The 27,948-nt window shown below is 41.9% G+C and overlaps 2 protein-coding genes across 2 annotated transcripts in view; both read right to left on the bottom strand.

Annotated features, from left to right (window-relative positions):
* The window catches only part of CLPB (ClpB family mitochondrial disaggregase), a 160,228-nt gene that overhangs the window by 86,965 nt on the left and 45,315 nt on the right, over positions 1-27,948 (bottom strand). The window contains exons 3-4 of the mRNA XM_063093871.1: positions 27,307-27,393; positions 1,302-1,405 (exon numbers count right to left, since the gene is read on the bottom strand). Coding sequence (XP_062949941.1) covers positions 1,302-1,405; positions 27,307-27,393 — 191 coding nt within the window. The remainder of the gene's footprint in view (positions 1-1,301; positions 1,406-27,306; positions 27,394-27,948) is intronic.
* Positions 3,288-4,071, bottom strand: LOC134376971 (enhancer of rudimentary homolog). Its single transcript, XM_063095579.1, has one exon. It carries the CDS (start codon positions 3,994-3,996, stop codon positions 3,682-3,684), a length of 315 nt encoding a protein of 104 aa, XP_062951649.1. The 5' UTR covers positions 3,997-4,071; the 3' UTR covers positions 3,288-3,681.

Raw genomic sequence — 27,948 nt, 5'->3', positions numbered from 1 at the left:
GAGCCCGGCAACGCTCCCGCCACGGGTTCGGATCCTATATAGGACTGACCAGTGCACTCACTGGCTGAGTGCCGGTCGCGAAAAAACGACAAAAAAAAAAATAAATAAAAATAAAAAATAAAAAAGAAAGACCAGGCGTAGAGGGTAGAAAAGCAGGGGTTAGGCAACTTCACACTTCTTGGGAGCAGCAAAGCCCTCATACTCTTGGTCACTCCTCTTGTGCCACTGATTTGAGAAACCTCCTCTCTGAAGCAGAAATAACACCTTTGCTCTGGGCTACCACACATCCACGTCAGTCTGGCAGCCTCACTGATAGCTCTGAGGGCTGAGCACATTGCTCTCCTTGGCTGAATCTCCCCCGGGGTCAATGTTCTGATCCTCCAGCAGTCAGCAAGGCTGTCTGTCCTTCTGGCATCATTTCCAACCCTGCTCAGCTGCCCTGCTACTAGAAATGTCAGAAGAATCTCAGCCTCTGTGAACAATCCAAGACAAAGGGCAGGCAGTACAGACAGTCTAAACAAGCAAAAGCTCAAATGTGAAATATTTATTTCTATTTGCAGCCAAAGTAACCTGCTGCCTTAACCCCACTTTGCAAGAATTACTCACCAGAAGCAACACGAATTGACTTGCCCAGGTACCCTCCAACAGACACGTAACACCACCTCTTTCTTCTGAAGTGCAAACAAACACCCACGCAACATTCCAGTGGAAGCACTGATGATGACCCCGCTTCACAAGCACAGACATCAAGGCACAGAGAGGTCCACTGTTTGTCCTGGATCATATAGTAAGCTGAGGCCAGTCCCAGAGAAAGGATTGTATGTTACATATAGGAAGGGAAAAGAGACCTCGGAGGTTGAGGAAACCAGTGAGGCTGTTTTCTAGTTCTGTGGCAGGGACGGGGCAGGGTAAGTCTCCAGGAAGTAGAAGAGGAACAAACCCACATTCCATGCAGTTGCCTTAATTATTTTATTGAAACCTGCTCCATTGTCCACTCATCTGAGGCTCCATGGGCTGAGGCACTTTTAGGAGAACAGAGGTGAAATGAACCCCTCCTCCCCTCATTAGGTCATGAAATCGGGCCTCTATTTCTTTCCCCAAGACTTCTGAAGTAACATAAACTATAGAGCCACAGGGACTGTGAAGAGCATCTGTTCCAAGCCCTTTGGGTTATCCATGAGTTCCCAGAGATAAAGGACTTGCAGGTTCTCACTGAATTGCTAGCAGAGCTGGCACAGAACAAGGCAGTGTGGAAGCCACAGCAGGGGAGCTCTCAGAGCAGCAGGGCAGCCCATGCTTACCTTCCAAAGAATGGATTCCCTGCTCCTTGGCGGTCTTATAAACACTACTGAAATCATCTCCAAGGTTTGGGTCAGCCCCAGCAGCAAGTAGGACCTGCACCACACTGGAAGAAATCAGAAAGACAGAAGTGTCAAAAGAAGGAGAGGCCCAGGAGGTAGAGACCCAGATCCAGAAGTGTGTTTGGGGACTGGGTCTGTCTCTGCCCATGTGAGTGATACAGTGGAAAGAATATGAACTCTGAGAGTACAAAATACAAATGTAAGAAAGCAGGCTTGGAAACTTATCAGCTGAGAAGCCTGGGAAAAGCCACTTAACACCTTTCTAAAGCCCAGTTTCCACAACTATAAAATACAAATTGTTTATTCAGCAATTACTTATGAAATGCCTTCCAAATTCTGGCCACTGTTCTAGGTGCTGGGGTCTTTGCTCTCAAGACAGTCTGCTGGAAAGGATAACAATTAAGCATAAAATTACAGCAAAGTGTGATAAAAGTTATGATGGGAGAAATACCATGCGCAGTAGGCGGACACAGGAGGGGCTCAATAAAGGCCACCAAGCAGAATGACAGCAAAAAGGCAGAACAATAGGAATTTCAAGTGCTTCTGCCCCACTGAAGCATCAATTTTAACTATCCACATGTGAAACTTCCTTCATAAGAGCTAAGGAAACCAGGTGAGAGATTTTAGCACCTGGACATAGCACAGAAATAAAGAAAAGACACACTGAAGAGGGTAGGAAGGACAGTTTTATATTACCCACATCAGCCCTCCCCCAACTCCAGGCAGTACAGTGTGGAGAGACATACCCTCCATGTGGGGGAAGGAGAATGAAGTAAGCGCTGGTCTTTGTCTTGGACTCAAAACCACGTCTGTCTCAGTAAAACCCAGTGGTGGGCAGTGGACTGAACTTACAGACCCCACTTAGGCTCCAGGTCTGCTAGGCAGACGTAGTCTCTGGGCCTGCTCCACAGCTAGGCCAACCTTAGTGACCCCAGACTCTGGGCTGGCTCCAGTGCCAGGCTAGCCCCCCCCAGACTTGGGGTCCAGGTCCACCCCGCAGACTCAATCTCCAGACCCAGGCTGGCCCCAGTGGCCTGGGGCTCTGGATGTCCCCGGCACTGGGTTAAAGGCAAAACTATTAAAAATAATAATAGCTACAATAATTAGTTAAGGGACACAAAAGAAAAAGATGTAAATTGTGACATCAAAAACACAAAATGGAGTGTGTATGTGGAATGAGAGTATAGTTTTTGTATGTGATCAAAGTTAGGTTATTCTCAGCTTAAAATAGCCTGTTATAACTATGAGATGTTTTATGTAAGCTTCATGGAAACCACAAAGCAAAAACCTATAGCAGATACACAAAAAACAAAAACTAAGAAATCAAAACATACCACTAAAGAAAATCACCTAATCACAAAGGAAGACAGCAAGAGAGAAACAAAGAATCTACAAAACAACCAGAAAACAACAAATTGGCAGTAGTAAGTCCTTACCCCTATAATTACCTTGAATGTAAATGGGTTAAATTCTCCAATCAAAAGACATAGAGTGACTGAATGGATTAAAAAAAAAAAAAAGACCCAACTATATACTGCCTACAATAGAAACACTTCCCCTGTAAGAACTCACATAGACTAAAAGTAAACAGATGGAAAAAAGATATTCCATGCAAATGGAAAGAAAAGGAAAGCAGGAGATAAAGCAGGAGATACTTAGATCAAATAGACACAGGTCAAAAACTGTAAAAGGAGATAAAGAAGGTCATTATATATGAAAAAGGGATTAATTCATCAAGAGGATATAACAATTGTAAATACAGAATATACTCATGTATGCACCCAACATCAGAGCACCTAAACATATAAAACGACTATAACAGATGTGAAGAGAGAGGTAGACTGTAATATAATAATAGGCGACTTCAATTCCTCACTTTCAGTAACAGACAACCTAGAGAGAAAATCAATAAGGAAACATTTTTTTTTTTTTATAACTAAAGAACATTTATTTTTCATTAAGACTTTATCTTGAGGACAAAACTAAACTGTGTTACCACCCCCTACCCCATCTTGAAGAAGGGTTAGTACAGTGAATGTTATAAAGCAGATATGAATAGTTTTGAAGGATTGGAACCAACATTAACTGACAAAGAACTTCCATCTAAATCATCAAAAAAATGTTGAAGTAAAAAAAAGCGGGGGGGGGCAAAAGGGGTTTCAGATTGAATAAGATCGTCACATTTCATCTAATACATTCAATCTTGGCTAGAGTATAACAAAATGGAAACAGGATTACTATAATACAAAACTTCCACTACAGCAAGCTGTACATACCTGTGTTCCAAGCCACCCCCAACCCCCTAATGCTTCCAACTCAATTATTTCCCAGCCTGTTGGGCCTGCCGACGAAGGAGCACATAGATCTTCTCTTTAATCCAGTCTTTGTTATAAGGCTGGTACGTCTGGGTATCAGCTCGGTAAACAAGGCAGCTGAGGTCTGCCAGATCATCGATAAAATCAAACAACTGACTGATGTCATATGTGATGGAGGGACTGTTGGGATTCATTCTCTTCAGATGTTCTTCATATATTTTACAAACACCTTTCATGCATTCATTCACTGACTCATAGTCGGCGTAAGTTCTGCCTTCTGGCCTTTTGGTAGGCTGTACCAGTAAAATGGTGTGAGACATCGCGCCAAACTCTCTTCGTTTCAACCGCTGCAGACACCTCGGCCGCACTCGAGCTTAGCAGCAACACCGCCAACAGCCAATAAGGAAACATTTAAAGATGAACTAACACCATTGCTTCTCAAACTCTTCCAAAAAATTAAAGCAAAAAATTCCAAACTCATTTTATGAGACTAGCATTATCCTGTCATCAAAGTCAGACAAGAACACAACACGAAAAAAAAAAAAAAAAGGAAAAAAATTACAGGCCATTATCCCTGATGAACATAGATGCAAAAATCCTCAACAAAATACTAGTAAACTGAATTCAATAGCACATTAAAAAGATTATTCACCATGATCAAGTGGGATTTATCCCAGGGATACAAGAATGGTCCAACATATACAAATCTATAAATGTGATACACCACTTTAATAGAATAAAGGAAAAAAACCCATATGGTCATCTGAACAGATGAAGGAAAAGCATTTGACAAAATTCAAAATCCTTTCACAATAAAAACTCTCAACAAATTAGGTATGGAAGGAATGTACCTCAACACAATGAAGTCCATAAATGACAAACCCACAGCTAACATCATACTAAGGTGAAAAGTTGAAAACTTTTCCTCTAAGACCAGGAACAAGACAAGGGTGCCCACTCTCACCACTTCTATTCAACAAAGTACTGGAAGTCCTAGCCAGAACAATTACGCAAGAAAAAGAAATAAAAGGTATCCAAATTGGAAAGAAAGAAGTTAAGTGTCCCTGTTTTCAAACATTATGATCTAATATATAGAAAACCCTAAAGACTCCACCAAAAAACCCCACAACCTGTTAGAACTCATAAAAAAATTCAATAAAGTTACAGGATTCAAAATCAATATACAAATAGCAGCAGTATTTCAATACACTAACAACCAACAATCTGAAAAAGAAATGAAGAAAATGATCCTACTTACAATAGCTACAAAAGAAAAACCAAAATTCTTAGGAATAAATTTAACCAAGGAGGTGAAAGATCCGTATGCTGAAAAGTATAAAACATTGATGAAATAAATTGAAGATAACACAAATAAATGGAAAAATATCCAGTATTCATGGATTGGAACAATAAATATTGTTAAAATGTACACACTACGTAAAGTGATCTACAGATTCAATGCAATCTCTGTCAAAATTCTAATAACACTTTTCACAGAAACAGAAAAACAATCCTGAAATTTTCATGGAATCACAAAATACCCCAAAGGGCCAAAGCAATCTTGAGCAAAAAGAACGAAGCTGGAGGCATCACACTATCTGACTTCAAACTATACTACAAAGCTATAGTAATGAAAACAACATGTTACTGGCACAAAAGTAAACACAGAGACCAATGGAGCAGAAGAGAGAGCACAGAAATAAATCTACACAATTATGGTCAAGTGATTTTTTACAAAGACACCAAAAACACACAATGGGAAAAGGAAAGTCTCTTCAATAAATGGTGCTGGGAAAACTGAGTGTCCACACACAGAATGAAATTAGACCCTCATATTTCACACCATAAACAAAAATCAGCTCAAAATGGATTAAAGACTTAAGCATGACATCTGAAACTATGAAACTACTAGAAGAAAACATAGGGAAAAAGCTCCATGACATTGGTTTGGGCAATGACTTTTTGAATATGTCCACAAAAGCAAAGGCAACGAAAACAAAAATAGACAAATGGAATTACATCAAACTAAAAAGTTTCTGCATAGCAAAGAAAACAATCAACAGAGTGAAAAGAAAACCCTATGAAATGGAAGAAAATATGAGTGTTTTCAAACCATACATCTCATAAGGGGTTAATATCCAAACTGTATAAGAAAGTCAAATAGCTCAAAACAAACAAAAAAAAAAATAGCTTGATTAAAAAATGAGCAAAAGACCTAAATAGACATTTCTCAAAAGATGACATACAAATGGCCAACAGATATATGAAAAAATGCTCAACATCACTAATCATCAGGGAAATCCAAATTAAAACCATAATGAGATATCATCTCACACCTGTTAGAATGGCTGTTAACAAAAAAGACAAAATATAACAAGTGTTAGTGAGGTTGTGAAGAAAAAGGGACCCTCGCACAGTGTGGGTGGGAATGTAAATAGGTAAGCCAGTACGGAAAACAGTATGGAGATTCCTCCAAAAATTATAAATAAAACTACAATATGATCCAGTAATCCCACTACTGGGTATATATCTTAAGGAAATAAAATCAGTATGTTGAAGAGATATCTGCACCCCCATGTTCACTACAGCACTATTCACAATAGCCAAGATATAGAATCAACCTAGTGTCCATCAACAGATGAACGGATAAAGAAAATATGGTATATATACACAATGGAATACTATTTCATCTTAAAAAAAGAAGGAAATCCTGTCATTTGTGTATGAACCTGGAGGACATTATGCTAAGTGAAATAAGCCTGGCACAGAAAGGCATAGATAGTAAGCTTTCAAATACATTATCTAATTATTGTAAATATTAAAAAGCCAAACTATAATTTCAGTTCCTCTTTTTTGTTAGTTTTTTAGTTTTTGTAACCAGTAGTGTTGATGGTTTTCCATATACCATCAGGTTTGAATATCATTGCCTTCAACAGGCACAGTATCTGGCTCAATTATTTGCTAATTGGACAAATGATTTTCAATAACTTCTGTGTATACAAACATATAGTCCTTGCAGGTAAGTTATAAAACTAGAATCCATCTCCCACATATCTGAGGTTCTTTTACTTCTGCTCTAATATAGTTTGGTGAGTCTCCTGAATCTATTCACCTTACTGAAAAGGATTTTAAAAATTACCTTTCACAGATAATTTATCCAGAATATGGATTAAGGTTTCAAGATGGCGGCGGCTGCGGCCGCTGGCGCGGAGTAGCTGAGGTGGAAAAGGTGGCCACTGGGCCTCAGGCAGCCGGGAAACTTGTGGACCTTCCTCTGGCCATCTCTTAAGGGAGGACTGCTGCTGCTGGCCGGTCGTGGGGGCTCAACGCCACTTTGCCCCCGGCAGGAGAGGCTGCCTCATTTACAGGCAACAGCTTTGAAGTGTGGAGCAGGAAAAGAACTGATTCTTAGCTGCAAAAGCGAGTCTTGAAACAGGGAAGACGGCGCCAGGGCTGCTGTGGATGCAGCCAGGATCCCGGAGGCTGGGGCCGCACTGAAGGTGGCCAGCTGCCCTATTCAGGATCCGAGGTTTCAGGCCGGCATTAAAGAAGATTCCTGGGAGCGCCCGAGCAGCGCCGCGACTGAACAGCCCGAGGCGGCAGCGCCGAGAACACGGAAGGCAACAAACCAGAGACAGAGCGAGCGCCCGACCTGGCACAGCACTGTGAGTGATCCCTGGCCCACGCGGCTCCCGCCTGCACCACCAGGCCACTCACTGCCCCGGTGCTGCCTCCATTTTCCCAGGTGCGGGCAGCTCCGCCCTGCTCGGCCATCACTGAGCCCATTTGCTTGGCCTGGCGCGGGGCTTTCCGGACCCTGCGGGCCGGCCTCCTCTCCCACTCCCTCCACGGTTCTCTGGCGGGGCTGGGGGTGTGGGGCGTCCCGACCAGTGTTGGGAGGGCTAGAAAGTACGGGCGGGCCGACTGTCACTCCACCACACCCTGGACTCCGGCCCCGGTAAACTTCCTGTTACTGGGAGGCAGATAACATCTCTGCGACCACCAGTTTGGAAAAAAGCCTAACGAATTTCTGGTTGGGAATAGTGTGGTAGGAGAGTTCCCAGGTCCGCTTGAACCTGCCGGAGAGCAGGCTGCAGGCAGGCACTAGACTCGGTTTATACCGGGGGGATACAAAGGTGAACAAGACCCGAGAAAGATCTACACAGTGCTACAAAGGCACCCAGAGAGACCGGTTGTCTGTGCCTAGCAGAAACCTGATAGACTTCCTGGGCGAGGCGGTGCTGAGCAGGGTCTTGAAGGCCCAGCTGATAGACGAGGGGTGCAGAAGACACGCCCCAGCCCAGCACAGTGTGCACAGAGGGGGGAGACGTGCGGCCAGGGAGGCGGAGACTCGACAGAAACCACACACCCGGTGGGGTCGCCACTGCACGATCTAACAGCCTGGGCCAGAGCACACGGAACGGGGAGAAGTCCTGTACAGAAAGTGAAAGCTCAACAGAGATCACACACCCTGTGGTACGTGATCCACCAGCCCAGCAGAGTACAAGCTGACCAGAAAGGTGGATCCCCGGAGAAGCCCAAGACCCGAGGCAACCACACACACAAGACACTAGAGGCCAACTGAGCAGTCACGGCGGGAGCCATACCAAATTAGCAACCACAGCAACATCCTAGTTAGTCATTAGTCTCAAACCGGTGGACTGTGAAACCCCCTGCAACAATGAATAAACACCAAAAAAAAGACACCAGAAATACAAAAAATCAAGAAAGTACACCACCAAAAGTTAATAAATCTCATACTCTAGATCCTATAGAACAAGAAGCCCTTGAAATAACTGACAAGGAATTTCGAGTGATAATTCTAAGGAAACTGAATGAGATACAAGAAAACTCAGCTAGACATCATGATGAAATGAGGAAAAGTATACAGGATCTGAAAGAGGAAATATACAAGGAAATCAATGTCCTGAAAAAAAATGTAGCAGAACTTGCTGAACTGAAGAAATTATTCAGCGAAATAAAAAACACAACGGAGAGTTTAACCAGCAGGCTTGTTGAAGTTGAAGAGAGAACCTCTGAACTTGAAGATGGGCTGTTTGAAATAACACAAGCAGACAAAAAGAAAGAAAAAAGAATCAAGGACATGGAAGAAAATCTGAGAGAGATATCAGACAACCTCAAGCGCTCAAATATCCGAGTCATGGGTATTCCAGAAGGGGAGGAAAATGGAGATTCCATTGAAAACATATTCAACAAAATAGTGGCAGAAAACTTCCCAGGTATAGGAAAAATCACAAATCTTCAGATCCAGGAAGCTCAACGATCTCCAAACGTATTCAACCCAAAAAGGCCTTCTCCAAGACATGTCATAGTCAAATTGGCAAAACTCAGAGACAAAGAGAGAATCTTAAAAGCTGCAAGAGAGAAGCGTCAAATCACCTATAAGGGAGCCCCAATCAGGTTAACATCAGACTTCTCATCACAAACCCTAAAGGCTAGAAAGGAATGGGATGATATTTTCAAAATACTAAAAGACAAAGATTGCCAGCCAAGAATACTCTACCCTGCAAGGCTATCCTTCCGAAATGAGGGGCAAATAGTATATTTCTCAGACAAACAAAAACTGCGGGAGTTCACTACCACAAGACCACCCTTACAAGAAATCCTCAAGGGAGTACTGGGTTTGGTTCCCGAAAAATAACTACCACTGCCATAAAAACCTAAGAAAAATCTAAACCCGCTAGTACAATAAAAATGGCATTCATGAAGAGAAAACAAGCTAACAAAAACACTATCTACAACCTAAGGAACCAACAAACAAAGAAACCAAACAGTAAATCAGAAAGCAAGGAACAAAAGACACCTAAGACAACCAAACAACCAATAAAATGCTAGGAATAAATCAACACCTTTCAATAACAACTCTTAATGTTAAAGGCTTAAATTCCCCAATTAAAAGACACAGACTGGCTGACTGGATCAAAAAGCAGGACCCAACTATATGCTGCCTACAAGAGACCCACCTCACCCATAAAGATTCACACAGACTAAGAGTGAAAGGATGGAAAAAGATTTACCATGCAAACAGAAAAGAAAAACGAGCAGGAGTGGCTATTCTTATATCTGACAAAATAGACTTTAAACTAAAAACCATAAAAAGAGACAATGAGGGACACTACTTAATGATAAAAGGACTGATCCATCAAGAAGACATAACAATCATAAATATGTACGCACCCAATGTTGGAGCAGCCAGATTTATAAAACAAACTCTATTAGACCTAAAGAAGGAAATAGACACTAATACCATAATAGCAGGGGACCTGAACACTCCACTGTCAATATTAGACAGATCATCTAGGCAAAGAATCAGTAGAGAAACACAAGATCTAAACAAGACTCTAGACCAATTGGAATTGGCAGATATCTACAGAACATTCCACCCAACAACCTCAGAATATTCATTCTTCTCATCAGCACATGGATCATTCTCCAGGATAGATCACATATTAGGTCACAAATCAAGTCTCAATAAATTCAAAAAAATTGGAATTATCCCATGTATCTTCTCAGACCACAATGGATTAAAACTAGAAATTAATAACAAACAAAACTCTGGAAACTATGCAAACACATGGAAATTAAACAGCATTCTACTTAATGACATATGGGTCCAAGAAGAAATCAAGCAGGAAATCAAAAAGTTTATTGAAACTAATGAAAACAATGATACATCATACCAAAACCTGTGGGATACTGCAAAAGCAGTATTGAGGGGAAAATTTATTGCATTAAATGCTCACTTCAGAAGAATGGAAAGATGGCAAGTGAACAACCTAACACTTCACCTTAAAGAACTAGAAAAACAAGAACAATCCAATCCTAAAGTTAGCAGACGGAAAGAAATCATTAAGATCAGAGCAGAACTGAATGAAATTGAAAACCAAAAAACAATTCAAAAGATCAACGAATCAAAAAGTTGGTTTTTTGAAAAGATAAATAAAATTGACAAACCATTAGCATGGCTAACAAAAAAAAGAAGAGAGAAGACTCAAATAACAAAAATTAGAAATGAAAAAGGCGATATTACAACTGATTCATCTGAAATACAAGGAATCATTCGAGACTACTATAAACAACTATACGCCAACAAATTTGAAAATCTGGAGGAAATGGATAAATTTCTGGACACACACAAGCTCCCAAAACTGAACCGTGAAGACGTAGAAAATTTGAACAGACCAATAACAATAAAGGAGATTGAAGCTGTTATCAGAAGGCTCCCAACAAAGAAAAGCCCAGGACCAGATGGATTCACAGCAGAATTTTACCAAACATTCAAAGAGGAATTGACACCGATTCTTTACAAACTATTCCAAAAGATTGAAACGGACGCAAATCTCCCAAACTCATTCTATGAAGCAAACATCATCCTGATACCAAAACCAGGTAAAGATATAACCAAAAAAGATGAATATAGATGCAAAAATCCTCACTAAAATACTAGCAAACAGAATACAGCAACACATACGAAAAATTATTCATCACGATCAAGTGGGATTCATCCCAGGGATGCAAGGTTGGTTCAACATACGCAAATCAATAAATGTGATACACCATATTAATAAACTCAAACACAAGGACCATATGATCATCTCTATAGATGCTGAAAAAGCATTTGATAAAGTTCAGCACTCATTCATGACAAAGACCCTCTATAAGTTAGGTATAGAGGGAAAGTATCTCAACATAATTAAAGCCATATATGCCAAACCCACTGCCAATATCATCCTGAATGGGGAAAAGCTGAAAGCTTTTCCTTTAAGAACAGGAACTAGACAAGGATGCCCACTCTCACCACTCCTATTCAACATAGTGTTGGAAGTACTAGCCAGAGCAATCAGAGAAGAGAAGGAAATAAAGGGCATCCAGATTGGAAAAGATGAAGTCAAACTGTCCCTGTTTGCAGATGACATGATCCTATATATCGAACAGCCTAAAACCTCTACAAAAAAACTGTTGGAATTGATAAATGATTTCAGCACAGTAGCAGGATACAAAATCAACACAGAATATGGATTAAGATCTCAAAGAGAAATGAAACAAGAAGGGTCTCTAAACAGCTAAAATCCATGTTTAAAACTCATGATCTATTTCATACTAGAATCTGTCAGGTTCTTGCTTGGAGACTATTTACTTTTATAAAATAGTTCACACACAATTTGGATTATTCAAATAGTTTACACACAATTTGGATTAAGACTGGCATTAGTCTTCCTGTTTCCCAGAAGGTTAAAAGCCAAGAAGGTACAAAAAGGCTGACATAGACAGGCAAATTAACTGAAGGCAGCAAGAAACGGTATCTGATAGGTTGTATAGCACAGAGGTTAAGAACACTGGCTGTAAAATCTGGAACAATCTGAGCATCAAAATGAATATGACAGTAATGGATTATAACCCATCATAATTATAATTATATTTATTGAGTATTGAGTAAAATAAAATGCCATGAGTCCACATTAAAATAAATTAATAAGTAAATATGGGAGAAAGGAAAACTCTTCCTTATTGTAGAATGACAACTAATAATTGTGAAAGGAATGATGAAACTAGAAAATCACCATTTTGCAACCTCATAGTAATTATCAGGAATAATTAGACTAGCTCATATGGCTGTATTAATGCATGTAAAGTGCTTAGGACAGTACCTGACATATAATAACTACTCAACAGATGTTAGTTATTATTACTACGTACCTTACTCTGTGGTTGGGCTGTTGGGAAGTCAAGAGAAATATAAACTAAGACACTTAAACGGGGAAGACAGGCTGGCATTTTATAACAAGCACAGAGAGACGTGGGTTCAAATCAAAGTTCCATCATTTACTGATTATGTGATCATGGACAAGTTACAATACCTCTGAACTTCCATTTCCTTACCAGAACAATGGAGATAATGATGCCTCCCTTGCAGGTTATGAGATAAGTATGTAAAACTCCATAGTTCCTGGCACATAAAAAAAGCTCCACAAATATAAGCTCTCTTCCCTTTGTCCATATAATCTTAGAAATAATAACATGAACCTGGGCTGTGGTGGGCACCAGATCTATACCTGACTACCCCCCAGGACACATGCCAGCACAGCTGTGTTAAGAATGCAGCTCTTCTATATTCTGCACAAGTTGACGTATTTTAAAGTCCAAGTGAGAATGGTTTGTCAATCTAAACTCAAAGGGACATAATTTGGTTAATCCTCAGCTGCTGTGTCCAATCACCATTCAATCACACCCCCTCTCATGGCAGACTGTCCCTCCAGGCAGCTAGTGTCACTAACTGTGCTACCTTGGCCTCTCCAGGTTCATCAGTATTGATTCCATCTGTCCAATTAGCAGGATACAGGACGTGTCCAAGCAACCATGTATGCTGCCCTCAGCCATGGAGGGCAGACAGTGGTCTAGCAGGATGGGGAGAAGAAAGTGACTGGGATTGGCCCTGAGGCTGCTAACCCAATCAAAAGAAATGGGCAACTCACTTCACAAACTTGGAGGCCAAAGAGGGTAAACATCCAAGACAGTGACTCATCCTGCAACCTCAGAAGATTCCCTTCACTTTTAATACAACTCAAAAGGCAGCAGCCCCTTTGTGGGGTATAGACAGGATTAAGGGAAGCAACACTGGTACCAAACACCTTGCTAGACGGCTGGTAGGCTTTTTGTCAAACAGCCATCACATACTTATAAAGCATCTAACCCAGAGCTCCAAAGGGGTCAGGCCCTTCTTGGAGAAGACAGCCTCGATCAGGCAGATGGCTATATGAGTACAGTTTACCACTAGCTTTGATGATCAAAAGAACCTCACTGGAACTATGGGCTATAGCAGGGCACAAAGAGGGTAGGGGGCTAGCCACATTAGAGAAAACTAAAGCCAGGTGGTAAGAAGAGGTTTAGCAGTAGGCCAGAACCAGGGGGTGCCAAGAAGTTCACAGTCAAAATAGAACCAAGGGCCAGATACCACACAGCAGAGATTTATGAGGCAGAGAGTCAAAAGCCAGATCAGAGGTCAAGGGCTAGAGGGTGAGATAGAACAGTAGATTATAAACCAAGTAAGTATCTAGAAACCAAGTAATATACTGGTACCAGAAGTCAAGACAAGACAAAAGCGGCATGCAGGAATTGCAGTGAGGAGACGTTGGAAATGTAATTTCTGCCTCTTTTGTTTTCTGCTGAGGCAGAAAAATCCCCAAACTCAGAACTGTATTTGGAAGAAGGTGAGTTACGTGGGGAGATGGTGAGTTAGCCCACCTTGCTGACAAGTGGAGTACAGGGCCAGCAATGAGAACAGAATCTGACGGCACAAAGCAGGCAGGCACTGCTACTGGAGGTGATTCACCAAAGGACAACTGCAACCTCTCCTTTGTTCTGGTGCTAGCATACTGGCTGCTACGTTGTAGGTTTGGTTTTAGGTACTGCTGCCTTACATTTGAGTAGTTGGTACCAAATGGGCTATGATGGAGGGCTAGGCCTTCATGGTATTAATAGCTGAATTAAAGGAGGCAGAGTTCACCATTCCATTCAATTATGCTTTTCTATAACAAGAAACATCTTCACTCAAAGAAACTACTCCACAGGCACTCACTGGGCAAAGGCTTGGGAATATCAGTAATTCTCAGTCAGCTCAGGATCTGGCCTCTAGTGTCTGTGGAAAGATACACCTAACAATGCCAGTATCAACCTCAAAGGCTAAAGATAATTTCCAGCCATCCTATTTGCCTTACTAATCTAGGCAAGCAGAGAGTGTCCATAGCACAAGAGGTGTGCTATATTGCGCCTCACTTCCCTATATCGACTCTCAGGTAGCTAACAGTTTGTAGGAGCATGCTGACTCAATTCAGGTTTTAATAGAAATGCTAGGATCAGGAAGTCCAACAGAAAAATGAGGCAAGGATACGAAGAGTCAATTTCCTGAGTAGGAAACCAAAAGAAGATTATTAAGTATAGAAAGAGATCCTCAAGCTCATTTGTTATTAGAGAAATGCAGATTAAAACAAGATACCACTTGAAATTCAACATATTTGAAAAGTTAGAAAGCAGAAAAAGTTGAAGTGTTGCTAAGGATGGGGATCTGGAACTCTTCATGCACTGTTGGGATACAGACTGGTGCAGCCATTCTGGAAGCGGATCTTGTGGTACCTGGTCAAATTAAACTACCTCCGTGCTTCCAAGTATATACTTCCCAGAGAAACTCTCAGGCAGGCCCGTAAGAGGCAACACAGGAAACTGTCCATCATAGCATTCTGCAGCAGTGGGAGTTGCAGACAATCAAGTGTCCATCACTTGGGGGATGGATGAGCTTTATATGTGGTAGCTACACACTCTGAAACATGATGCAGCAGTTAGAAACAACAGGCTGGGTATACGTACAGCAACACAGATGGATGTTTTAAAAAAGGGGTTGATACCCTTTCCCCTTCTATTTACACATTAATTGAACCTATTTGTTCCAAAAATTTATTCCTTCCACAGAGTTCTTAATTACAGAACTTCTAATTCCTATCTAATCTAGTGATATTGGGGGATGAAGAATTAAAGTCCCAATGAAAATAATGTACACCAAAGGCCATCAAACATGCCATTCCACCTGCTGTTCCCTGCTTCAACTAGTTAGTGCTCATCTTCCTTCAGAGCTCCTCGGTGACACTGTCCCCAACTCAACTGAGCCTTCTCGGACTCCCAGCCTGGGTCCATGCCCTTCCTCTTTGTCTGCATGGCACCCAGTAGTCACCCCCATGGTAGGTGACCCTCATCATATTGTATCATGATTGCCTGTTTTATTTGCCTTTCCCACCAGACTATGGGGCAAGGGCAATGTCTCAATCTTATTTCCCAGCTCCCTGCCCAGTGCCTGGATCATAGCAAGTGGTCAATAGATGTTTTCTGAATGAGTGTATGAATAAATAAGTGAAAGATGAATAAATGAAATCATTATTTTATTTGATGGGAAATGGGAGCGAGAGGTGGAAAGCAACTGTCTCTGCCCAGCCCTCTCCCACCTGAAGGTCCAAACTAGGCTGCACGTAGTTTAGCTGTGGAAAACCTCCATCTTCCTCTCATGAGCACCAGGCCCTTCCTGGGCTACAGGCAATTCCCGGACAAAGCTAAAGAAATGAATAAGAGGGTGGTCCCTAAATGGCAGCTCCTGGGATTCAGGGAACTCCCTTTGGAGCCACAGCCAAATTAATTTGCTGATCAGGCTGTAATTAGATTAGAAGTGGGAGCACATATAGAAGGTTGGCTTTTGCATTTAGGGCAGTGGGGAGTCACAATGCATGTGAGGGCAGTTACATCGATTGAAGTTAAGGCTTTCTGCTCTCAGTGGCCGGAGGGGCTCAGGGTCCTCACATTGTTTAGGGAAGAGTGATGAAACCTGTAGTGTGAGCTAGGCCAGGCGCATGTCAAAGACGGCTGGCGAGCAGCTGGAGTTGGTGAAGCAAGAAGGGCAGTGATCCCAGCTCCAGGTCATCCCCACACAATGTTGAGCTTCAGAAGAAGCTCCTTCGACTCCTCCTCCTCCTCACCCTCACATCTAAAGCATAGGGTCACTGTGATGAGTGTCACAGGTCCCAAGAAGAAGACAAAGAATGACCTATTCTCAACCCAGTGTACACCTTGATGAGAGGGGAAGCAAAGAGGTCACAGTTCAGGAGGTTTGCTGGAAAATCAAATGAGCTGTGGTTCATTCAGTAACCTGGTCTACTGGCTGGTCAAAAAAGCCAGGCGGCCTGACCAAAGGTGCTAGCATGTGTTAAATCTAAGGTTCTATGGCATGGGGGCATGGGCTGAGGTTCGAGATGGCAGGGAGAACAGTTTTCTTTTCAAAGCCATCTTCCTTAGGAATTGAATTAAAAGTTAGGTAATAAGTTAGGTACCTATGCAAAAAATGTGTCCCAATTTCCTCAAATGAGGATGACAATCTTTTGTTTACTTACCTCAATAGGTAAAGATCAATAATCATAATAAAGTTGCCAGTGTGGTAGGCACTTTACATTCACTATTTCAGATCCTTATAACAACCTGCAATGAGGTACCAGTCTCATTTTATAAATGAGTAAACTGAAGTTCAGCAAGATAACATGAATTACTAAGTACACAGATTAAATAAACACAGGAACCAAGATTCAAATCCAGCTCTGTCTGGGTCCGAAACTGGTGCACATTCCCCTAAACCACACTGACTGTCACCCACCTGACCATGCATTAATCTGTCTAACCATCCCATAGTTACTGAGCCCCTACTATGTACCAGGACCAGTGATGTTTTCAAATAATAGTTAAAGCAAGTGGGTCACAGCAGCTTGCTGGGATAAAAGGGAGTCTGACTGAGATAGAGAAGGGTCAAAAGGTAGGCCCAGAGAGAGGTGACATAATTAGGGGCAAGGCTCAAGGAAGGCATGGAATATTAAGCAGAGAGCTAAGGAATCAAGGTCACCCATAAAAGGGTTTCCAGGACAATCCCAATCTCACATCCTCAACCTAGTTCTAAATACACTTCCATGTCTTTCAATCTAGGGTTCATAACATAGTCACAAAACCTGCGGGCGAACATGGTCAGGCCCTGGTAGTGAGGGCTTGCTATTGCAGTATGAGCCATGACTAGGCTTCCTCTAGTCAAATGATCTGTAAGGGTATGTTGGGGCTGGTATATCTCTTACACATTGGGTGAAAATAACAACAATAAGAAAACCAGTAATATTAGTAACAGCAGTAGACAGCTACTACATACTATGTGTACTTAGTGCACAGCATCATGCAGTTTTACATGCATTCTAATCTTCACAACCACCTTATGCTGAAGTAGGTGCTATTATTATACCTATTTTGCAGATGAGGAAGCTGAGAGTTAGTAAGAGGTAGAGCTTGGTTTTAAACTCAGGCAGTTTCATTCCAGGGCCTCTGTCCTTCACTACCATGTTATATACAACTAGACTGTGCTCCCCCCTAAGCAGGGACTGTACCTTGACCATCTCTGTTTCCTCACATACAGGGCTTATACAGGGCAGTAAACACTTGTTGAATTAATTCGCAAAATTTGTTGAATTAGTTCACAAGGCCAGAAGGGGCCTTGATGTTGCACTATAGACTCACACATTGAGTTTGTAGTCAGCTCTTAGGCTTTAATTAGTATTGCGAGGTATTGAACCTTGAATTTTACAGTTGGTTTTTGGTTTTAATGGTTGACTTACACATTCATCCCTATTAATTTTTATCAACACAGATTTAGCCATTGCTCTATCGAGCCCATTCAGTTCTTTTTTTTATGTCCCCAATTCTTTCACCCAACATATTAGTATCTCTTCAAGCTTCATTTAATCTGCCAATTTGGTTGGCATTTATCAATGACCTCAATGAAATCAGTGATATAACTACCGAGTGGGGCAGAGCCTCGTGGCTCACCACTTGAGTTTGCTCTCTAGTCTGATGTACACTCATATATAAACAACGAAGCAGGTCACTCACCAGTTATTAGTGTGACTGTACTATTTTCCACATATTTTATTCATGTGGGTGTCATGAGAGACAGCCAAATACCTTGCTGAAACTCAGACACACCCACCATTATCTACTGCAGACCCCTGACCCACCAGCCGGGCAGCCCTATTCAAATAAGCAGCTTTGTGGCATAGCTGCTTTTAAAGAAGGTGTTTTTTTTTGTTTTGTTTTGTTTTTGTCTTTTTCGTGACTGGCACTCAGCCAGTGAGTGCACCGGCCATTCCTATATAGTATCTGAACCTGTGGTGGGAGCGTCGCCGTGCTCCCAGCACCGCACTCTCCCGAGTGCGCCACGGGCTCGGCCCATAAAGAAGGTGTTTTTTAAAGAAGAGGTGCAGGACTGGACCATATCATTCTCTAGAAATGGAACACCCTTTCATTCTTCATGAAGACAGCATTGAACACAGAACCCTAAGATGGGATATAGCATTGAGGGGGGGAGGGTACCTCGAGACTGTCATGTTAGGCAAATGAGTTGGCACTGCATTCCAGGGAGCAGTGTTTTGGGTTGCCTGAGGTCAAGACATGCATCTGCTAAACTAGAAACGGGTGCATGCTGGAATTGGAATATCATTACCATGAAACAGGATTATCTTGAGCAACAATTCCAAATGGGATTAGAAATGACTGTTACTCAGAGATAATCGGCCATAGCAGCAGCGGTGGGAGAAATGTCAAGCCCAGCACACTTTTCTAGGGGCATGGTGCTGGCATTCCAGGTACCTGGCCAGTACCCTCACCCATCCTTTCTTGCTGGGAAACACAAGGCTCTGTCCTGCATGGGGCAGGTGGCTACCTGGGACAAAAGCTGGCCCCACGTCAAGGCACCATGCTCAAGAGTCCCATGTTCTAGGCCCAGCTTCCTAGATAAAAAGGATTGGAAAAAGAATTCCCAAAGCCCTACTGCTTTTGAGTCACCTATGAGATAATTATGAGAGACAGGTTACACCACCACCTTAATCAAAGGTTGGCTTGCCTGCGGGGCATTCATTAACCTCATCCTGGGGTGACCCACAGCCAACAGCAGCAGTACCAGTAATAATAATAATAATGAAGGCACTACTACTACTACTACTATGCTACTATTAACTAAAGTAGTAAACCCTTACCAAGTGCTTACTATATGTCAGGTGCTGTTTTAAACACTTTACATATATTTACACATTTAAACCTCAAAACAGCCTTTTGAGGTAGATCCAATTATCCCCATTTTATGGCTGAGGAAACAATCATAGAAAAGTGAAGGAACCTGCCAAGGTATGTAACTAGAAAGAGGCAAATCTTGGATTTGAGCACAGCTAGTCTGGCTCTAGAGCCCACAATTGTTCCATATGCTATACTAGACATAGCCAGAGAGGATCACGGTCTGTGCTAGTTGAGGTCTTTCACGCACACTCTCTGTTCCCCAGACCCTGTCAATTCCTCCTACTAGTTCTTGCACATCCTTACTTTCTCACCTCTGTGAGCCTAGGCTCACAATGGTCCTTCTTCCATAAGTGCTGTCCCTCTACTCCCCTCCTTTACCAATCAAATCCTGTCCATTTTTCAAGGCCCAACTCCTCAAAAAGGGCTTCCTTTCATGATGTCACCTTTACACAGCATGATCTCCCCCACAGCACTCTCTGTGGTGTTCTCTGTGGTACTGACCACACTCTGCTTCATCCTGCAGTCAAAGCGGGACTGGTTTTATCCCTTTTCTGACTGTCAGTATTTTGAGGACAAGGAGAGTGGTTTGTTTGTGTTTAGAGTTCTCAAAATCATCTGGCACATAGTGGGTCATCAAGAACCCTGACTGAACTGACTTGACTCCCAGTCCTAACATTCATTGGTCCATCCCAGGGCCTTGCTTCTTGCCCCTTCCTTGCATAGGTAGTGTGTTACAGTGGAAAGAAGAACAAGGGTTTGGGGTTCAGAGAGCTACTTCTTTCACTAACTGGACAAGCTTGGGCATCTCTGAGCTTCATTTTCAATATCTGTAAAATAAGGATTAAAATCCTTCCTTTTCAAGATTGCCCTGAGGATTAGAGCCAACGTGGGAAGTGCTTAATATGGGCCTACCACATAGAAGGCATCTGATCAATGATAGCCATCACCATCATCACTACAGTCAGAAGATCAGACAGCACAAAACCTAGGCTCCTTGGGCAGAAGGAAGCACCACTCTACAGCATGAAGCCAGGCCAAGAGTAGGCTGGGGACCCTGGGAAGAGGCTCTATGCCCCTGAGGCAGGATAGGCCTCCATGTGGTCTGACTCCCAAAGGACCCACATTCAAGGACAGGTACAGGGGTGCTCTACCTGCTCTGCCTCTGGAGAGTCAGCAAGGAAGGAGAGCTTCTCACGGAGGCTGCCAGTGACCTAGCTGTGAAAGCAGCATCGGCTCGTTGCTCTAAGAACACCTGTGGATCTGTCATAGTCCACAAAGGCCTGTAAAATCTCTCCTGTAGGACAGCCATTTGGCTTAATCTGTTGGTTTCTAAAAGCTAGGGTTTAATGCTCCCCCCCACCACCCCACAAGTAAGGTGTAAGGAAAACAAGCAAATGCTAAAAATAAATGACTACTGTGAGAAGGAATTAAATAGTCTTCAGCCAAGGATGGCAGCATTTTAAAATTAACAAAGCCCAGGTACCACATCCAGGAAGGACTTGGCAAATGCGTGTTATCCACTCATTAGCTCAGTTCCTCAGGGACGCTGGCCAAGCAGGGAAGGCAGTGCCGGGAACCAGTCCTTCCGATGCTGATGAAATGCACTCCAGGAGAAAAGGCAGGAGGAGGGAGGGAGCCTCCTGTGGGGAATTTCAAACAGTTGTGCTGGTGCCTCATGCTCTGCCTTGAGGTTCTCACCTTCTCTGAGGCAGTGGCTTGCAAAAATGGCCAGCAAGCCCAAGCAGACTCAAATCTGAATCTCCCCACTCCACCCTCTTCTTTCAGGATCTTTAGTTCCATGGCCTCATTATATAGCTGGTCTCCCTGCATGGCAGTCCAGGGATAAGGAGCCCAAGAATGGTGTGGGAGAAGCAAACTCCCAGCCTTGTACCCCAAACTTTCTCCTTGCTAGAATAAAGAATCATATATGTACTTTGTGAATTTATATAAGCCCACTGTATACCACTTGTAAAGTGAATTTATCACTATTCATCAGTAATTATACTTCAAGACATCACTGATGGTGTGAATTCACAAATCTTCCTTCTCTACAAATAACCAGAATACATAGTACTCTAATGTGAGATACCATCAACAGTAAGAATTCAAAACATTCCAGGTGACCATTAACAATAAGAATTAATTTTGACACTACAAACACAAATTCTCAGTATGCCACTGGTCACAGTTAATAATGGAAATTGGAGAGGGATGACAGCTTTTTAAAAAGTCTGTTTGTTGAAGTACCATTTACACATAGTAGAATTCATCCTTTTCAAGATGTATAATTTGATGAGTTTTGATAATTGTATACAATCATGTAACCACCACCATAATCAAGATATAGAATATTTCCATCACCCCAAAAGTTCCTTTATATCCTCCTCCCACTCCCAAACCCTGGCAACCACTAATCTGATTTCTGTCCCTAGAGTACTGCCTTTTCCAGAATGTCATATAAATGGAATTATACAGTAGGTAGCTTTTTGTGTTGGCTTTAACTTAGCATAAGCCTTTTAAGGTTTGTCCATGCTGTTGCATATATCAGTAGTTTGTTCTTTTTGGTTTTTTACTGCTTAGTAGTAGTCCATTGTACAGATGCAACACTGTTTGTCCATTCACCAGTTGATGAACATCTGGGTTATTTCCAGATCTTGGCAATTATGAATAAAGGTACTATAAATATTTGCATACAGTTTTTTTTGCAGATATGTGTTTTTATTTCTCTTGGACAAACACCTAGGGGCTGGTATTGCTGGGCTGTGTGGTAAAAGTATTCTTTACCTTTATAAGAAACTGACAAAGTGTTTTCCAGTGAGGCTATACCATTATGCATTCCTATCAGCAATGTATGACAATTGTTCTGCATCTTCACCAGGACTTAATATTGCCAATTTTTAAAAATTTTAGCTATTCTAGTAGGTGTATAGTGGTATCTCGTTGTGATTTTAATTTGCATTTAGTGACTATCAATGGTGAGTATCTTTTCATGTACTTATTTGCCACTCAACTCTTTTGTTTTTCCCTCAGTTTTTGTTTGTTTGTTTGATTTTTAATTTTGGTGGCTCTCTGGTACAGGGATTGAATTCTGGACCCTTGGTGTTATCAGCACCATACTCTAACCAACTGAGATAACTGGCCAGACCCCTGCCATTCATCTCTTCTTTGGTGAAGTGTCTGCTTACACTGCTCAAATCTTTTGCCCACTTTTTAAAAACTGGATTGTTTGTTTTTTTATTATTGATTTGTAAGAGTTCTTTATATGTTCTGGATACTATTCCTTTATCAGAAATGTTATGACAGCTTCTTTTTTGAGGAATTAGAAATGATAAGGATCTAAATCATACCATTTTTCTTCTAAACCACATCCCCTGCACATATACTCTGACAAAGAGAATAGAAAAGACTTAAATTTTCAATTTACAAATACCTTAGTGTGTTAGACAGAGGGTCAAGCAGTACTTGGTATCTGCTAAAACTTGTCAGACTATTTTTATCTCCAGTACAAGCACCCAACCAACACTAACTAGGGGTTTAAGGAAAGCTACATCTGGAGAAATTACTGTCCTATAAATGGCTTTTGGCCTCCCAGGCTCTGCACCTCCCAAAGCCCTGTTCTGGTCCGCCAGGCTCCTGGAATGGTCAACAGTCGTCACACTCCATTGCTGGCCATTGTCCACTGGGAAAGGTAGGAGGCTCCCAATCCATCCCTCAGTGAAAGAGCAAACAGTGGGGCCTGTGGCTGCTTGGACATCAAAGTTGAGCAAACAAGACTGGCAGACCCTAACTCTCCGCCTACACATCCTGCAAATGCCATCTGAAGGAGCTTCCCCGAGGGGGTCATGACTTTCAGCTTGTCATAGTACACATCAAAGTTTGCACCACACACGAACTGGGTGCATGGGTTCGAATCAAGTCGCCCGAGAGCGGATACTCAGCCATTGTGTCCAGTTTTAATCCTGTGTTTTCCCAAGTAATTAAGCCTTCTTGCTTATGAACTTGTGACTAAGCAAAGCATCCCTGAGAGGTTGTAACATCAAAGTGCCTTCCACCGTCTGTCCGTGTTTGGTAAAATTGGATTTCTTTTCCTTCTTAAAGAAAAACTAATTGAATTTAGCTGAAGGCTGGGTATATTTGCACGAGCCGGTGAAGGCTGTGCTAAGTCACAGTGATCATCCTGGTACCCTGTGGCTTAGCCTTTAGCTGGGCTAGGTCAGAGTACAACATAGAATGAGGCACCCAGACTCAGGCTAAACAAGTGCCTTGTGTCATGAGGCTTATAGAGGGCTCACTATCCTTCTGGTGAAGGGGGCCAGACCCCAGTGACTGCTCCTTAAGTCAATACTACACCCAAGCTGTTACTAGGGCTGGCAAAAGGACTGTCCTAGTAGAATGTTGGTAAATCTTTGGCAGAATGGCTACCGAAGACAATGGCCATCACATCACTCAAGTCCTTGATGTCAGTAGTCCAAGTAAGCTTCTTAAGGCAAAGGCTGTGACTGCTTATTCTCTGAATCCCCTGATAGCCTAGCACATCAGCACCACCTGACACAGTATAGTTTTAAAAAAAGGTTTGCTGGACACAGAAAATGATAATATAATGGAATGCCAGAACAAAGTTCTCTTCTGATGAACCAAACTCTTTTTGCCTTGCTTGTTAGGAAACTTCAATCTAAATTGATATTCAATTTCACCAATTTCCTAATTTACAGAGAGTACAGCATGGTCTCATTCATGTAAAATTATACACACACACATAAACATACATACAATGATCAATCTCTAGACAGAGGGAATTCAGGTTGACTGCTACTTTCTTCTCTATATTATTTTTACAAAAACAATAAACCTATTTTCAGAAAAGAAAATCTCTTGTTCAATCCTGATATAATTATCTTTCCTTTTACCAATATGATTTCTCATCTTAATCCAGTTTTAACTCCCTTGTGTATATTTATATTTGTATTTTAATTTAAGTCACCTCAAACCCTTTTTGGAACTAAAAAGAGGAAATACATTATAAATTAAGTTCCCCTGAATATTTTTTTAATTTAGCATGATAGCATTGCATCTCTTATTCAAAAGTAAATAAAATAACAAATATATACAGAAATAAAAGTTCACAAGAAGGTTAGCTCCTTATGGACAGAGACTATTCTATCCTATATCCCTAAGGACATAACATTAAGCCGGTGTCTGAGGGTGAAAAGACTGGGCTACTCTCAGGATCTCTCTCTTGAGCTTATGGGCTGCCAACATTCTAAAGGATGTGAAGGGTCTCTGCTTTCAGCCTGGAATCAAGGGATACTGTCTCTCTACCTTCCCTTCCTCCAAATCCAATTCAAAGGTGGCGGCACTTCAGGCCTGGCCAATATGATTCTAGAAGGATTCGGTGACTGATTATATGAAAATCAGCACACTTCTAATAAGGAGAAACTTACTGGCAGATTGTGCTGATATGGACATGATAATCCTTCAAGACTACTCACATGGCACCTTCCCAATGAGGCCTACTCACCCTGACCAATGTACTCCTGGTACTTCCCCTGCCCCCAGCCTTTTTTTGTGGCTGGCCGGTACAGGGACCCAAACCCTTGACCTTGGTGTTAAAACGCCACATTCTAACCAACTGAGTTAACCAGCTAGCCCTCCCTTTTTTAACAACTTCTACTTTTCCTTTTTTCCATGGCACTTCCTACACTCTAATACATTATTTACTTTACTTATGCATTATACCGTTTATTGTCTGTCCATGCGTCTCTCTACACAGGGATCACCACTAGTATAAAAGTAAGCTTTATGTGGGCAGGGTTCTTCGTTTATCATTGATGTTATGTCAAGTACCTAGAACAGTACCTGGCAAACAGTAGGGGCCACAAAAATTTCATGATATGAATAAATAAATCCAGCCCGAGAGTATGCTATTTTCAATAAAAATCTGTCCTCCCTAGATACTGAAAGGAAGAAGAGGGCACAAAATGGAGGCTAAAAAACTAATAATTAGTCCTTGGAACCAAAGCAAGTAAATACAAGCCAACACTCTCACTTTGCTCAGCAAGCATCACTCATTTGCTAATGGTCCTGGATCAAGACAGAGCAATCAGTTAAACCAACAACTCATTAGATTCAGAGTGAAATGTCCCCAAAAGCACATCTACCAGCTCTTTGATCACTAATTGACAGTACTCTTAAGTATAGTGTTATTTCCTATCCAGTCTCAATCCTGAAAATACTACACATAGAAGGGAACACACCTCTTCCTTTTTCACCACCACTGGCTATTTTTTGCAGATGGAAACACCTGCAAGCTGGGGGAAGAAGACTGGTGGGTGGGGTATCAGTAGTGGTATCACTGTAGTATCAGTGTTACAGAATAAACACATTTGTGTTTGTGTGTAGAAATGTCTAATGTGGGCATGAGGGAATAACAACTCACCATTTATAACCTGTAGCACATATATTATCTTATTTGATTATCAAAAGAATATAGTGAGAATCTATTCTGGGGCCAGATGAAGTCCCCTCAAACCTCTGCTTCTGATATCACTGATTACACTATACTATGTCTCTTACCTGCATTTCTTTTCCACATTAGACTGGGAACTCAAGGTCTCTGATTCTTCAAACACTAGCACAGGGCCTGGTCAGAGCAGAAATTTACTAAATGTTTGTAAAAATAAATTTCTGATGAAGAAACAGGGTGTCCATGGAGTTCTAAAATTCAACTAAGGGTCAGAACCAGGACTGGATTCCAGGTCTCTCAACTGCAAAGTCTGCTTATATCAAAGTTTTTCTTTAAAGAATAAGTGCTTAGAGCTAAAGAAGGCAAATAAGGAAACTGAGTGACTGAGAATAAGTTCACAATAAAGAAGCAGAGAAGAGAGATTTCAAGTACATTTAAGTCAGCCAGTCTGAAACAGTACTATCCCTATACTATAAAATTCCAGTTTTGTTGCTTTCCTCCACATTACGACCCTTCCAAAGGTGGCCAGTACTGGCAGATAAAAGCCTTAAAGACCTGCTTGAAGGGAGAATTAGAATTGGTAACTGCAACTATCAACTTCAGTGACTGCCACTAAAGCAACCAGACTGCTTTCACTGAAAGTATCCCCTTTTGCTCTTATTTAACCAATTCTTTTGCACAGTCTAGGTAGAGTGAATGTACACTTCATCCCAGTTCTTCCAGTTATACAGACTCCACCAGGACAGAAATTAGAACTGGGATGGAAAGGCAGCATCTAGAACTACTAGAACCTGTCTAGGATCTGGCATAGGGAGGCACCAGCAAAATACAGAAAAAACACAGACTTTGCAGGCAGCCAAACCTGGTTATAAATCCTGTCCATGTCATCTTAGACAAATGACTTTACCTCTTTAGGCTTCAGTTTCCTCATATGTGAAATGAGCATAATAATATATATTTTGTAGGGTGATTGTAAGAATTAGAAATAACTGTCCATACAAAGTGAATTGTCCATACAAAGTGGACTATTTCAATCTTCACACAATAGCTACAACCCTGGGGGAATGGGTGAGTGGGTAGGAAAATAGCAGAGCCTCCAGTGGCAGGGAAGGAAGGTTCCATCAGAACCTCCAAAAAAGCCCTTGCTGTGGACAAGGACTGCAGAATTCTCAACATGGATAGAGAGTGGATAAGGAGAACATGGTAATAACTCACACATGTACACTTAACCATTTACAACAGGCTTTAAACATTTGGTTGCTACAATAATGCAAATGACTTGCCTAAGATCATAAAGCCAATGAATGATGAAGCGGGATCCAAAGCCACACCTCTCCTCTCCATATCTACTATACAGTCCAATGCACCAAATGCAGTCCAGTACTTTAGACTGAATCCTAATCCCTGAGCTCTGGAGTAGACAGCAGGGGGCAGGCAAGGATGGGAGAATATTCAGGAATATAGTCTGCAGAGATCTGGCTAAGGGAGCCTTGTGTGGAAGGAGATCTCTCACCTGTCATTTCGGTTGATGGCTGCCACCATGAGTGCTGTCCAGCCAAGTTTGTGCCTTGCATTGACATCTGCACCTTCTGACAAAAGCCTAAAAAGAGACAATAATATTTTCAGTGTATGGCTTATCGTGGACATAAGAATGGAAATAACCATAGAAGAAATGACATAGTCAGTGAACCGCGAGGCTGGTTGAGTCTGGAAATAGAGGCCTTTGAGAACTAAATCCCCAATCCGAGCTCCTCTGGTCACTCCCCTCACCAAGGCTTCCCCTACCCCTCTCTTTCTTCCTTTATATGAGTCTGTTCCCGGTCATTATCCTCCTGGCCTTCTGAGAAAAGAATGTGCCTTCCCTATCCTAACGCTCTCACTCCCTTGGTCCAGAATGCTCTCTCCCTGCCTCTTTGCCTATTTGAATCCTACTCTCATGCTGTGTGATACAATCCTGGCTTGTGGACTCTCCTGAGAAGCCTTCCTGGACTCACCCAGTCAACAGATTGCTCTCTTCCTTAATTTCCCCAAACTGAGCACAGAATGCCTAATTTCACATCTTACCTAGGAAGTTCCCAGTTTATAAAAGGATCACATTCCTGAAGTTTATCTGTATTGTGGCTATTTGGAAATTGGAAATTCTTCAACCCAAGGA

This window comes from Cynocephalus volans, chromosome 4 (genome assembly GCF_027409185.1).
Source record: "Cynocephalus volans isolate mCynVol1 chromosome 4, mCynVol1.pri, whole genome shotgun sequence".
Classification (NCBI taxonomy): Eukaryota; Metazoa; Chordata; class Mammalia; order Dermoptera; family Cynocephalidae; genus Cynocephalus; species Cynocephalus volans.
Note: the sequence above shows the minus strand (reverse complement) of the source record. Positions and strands in the feature narration are given on the sequence as shown.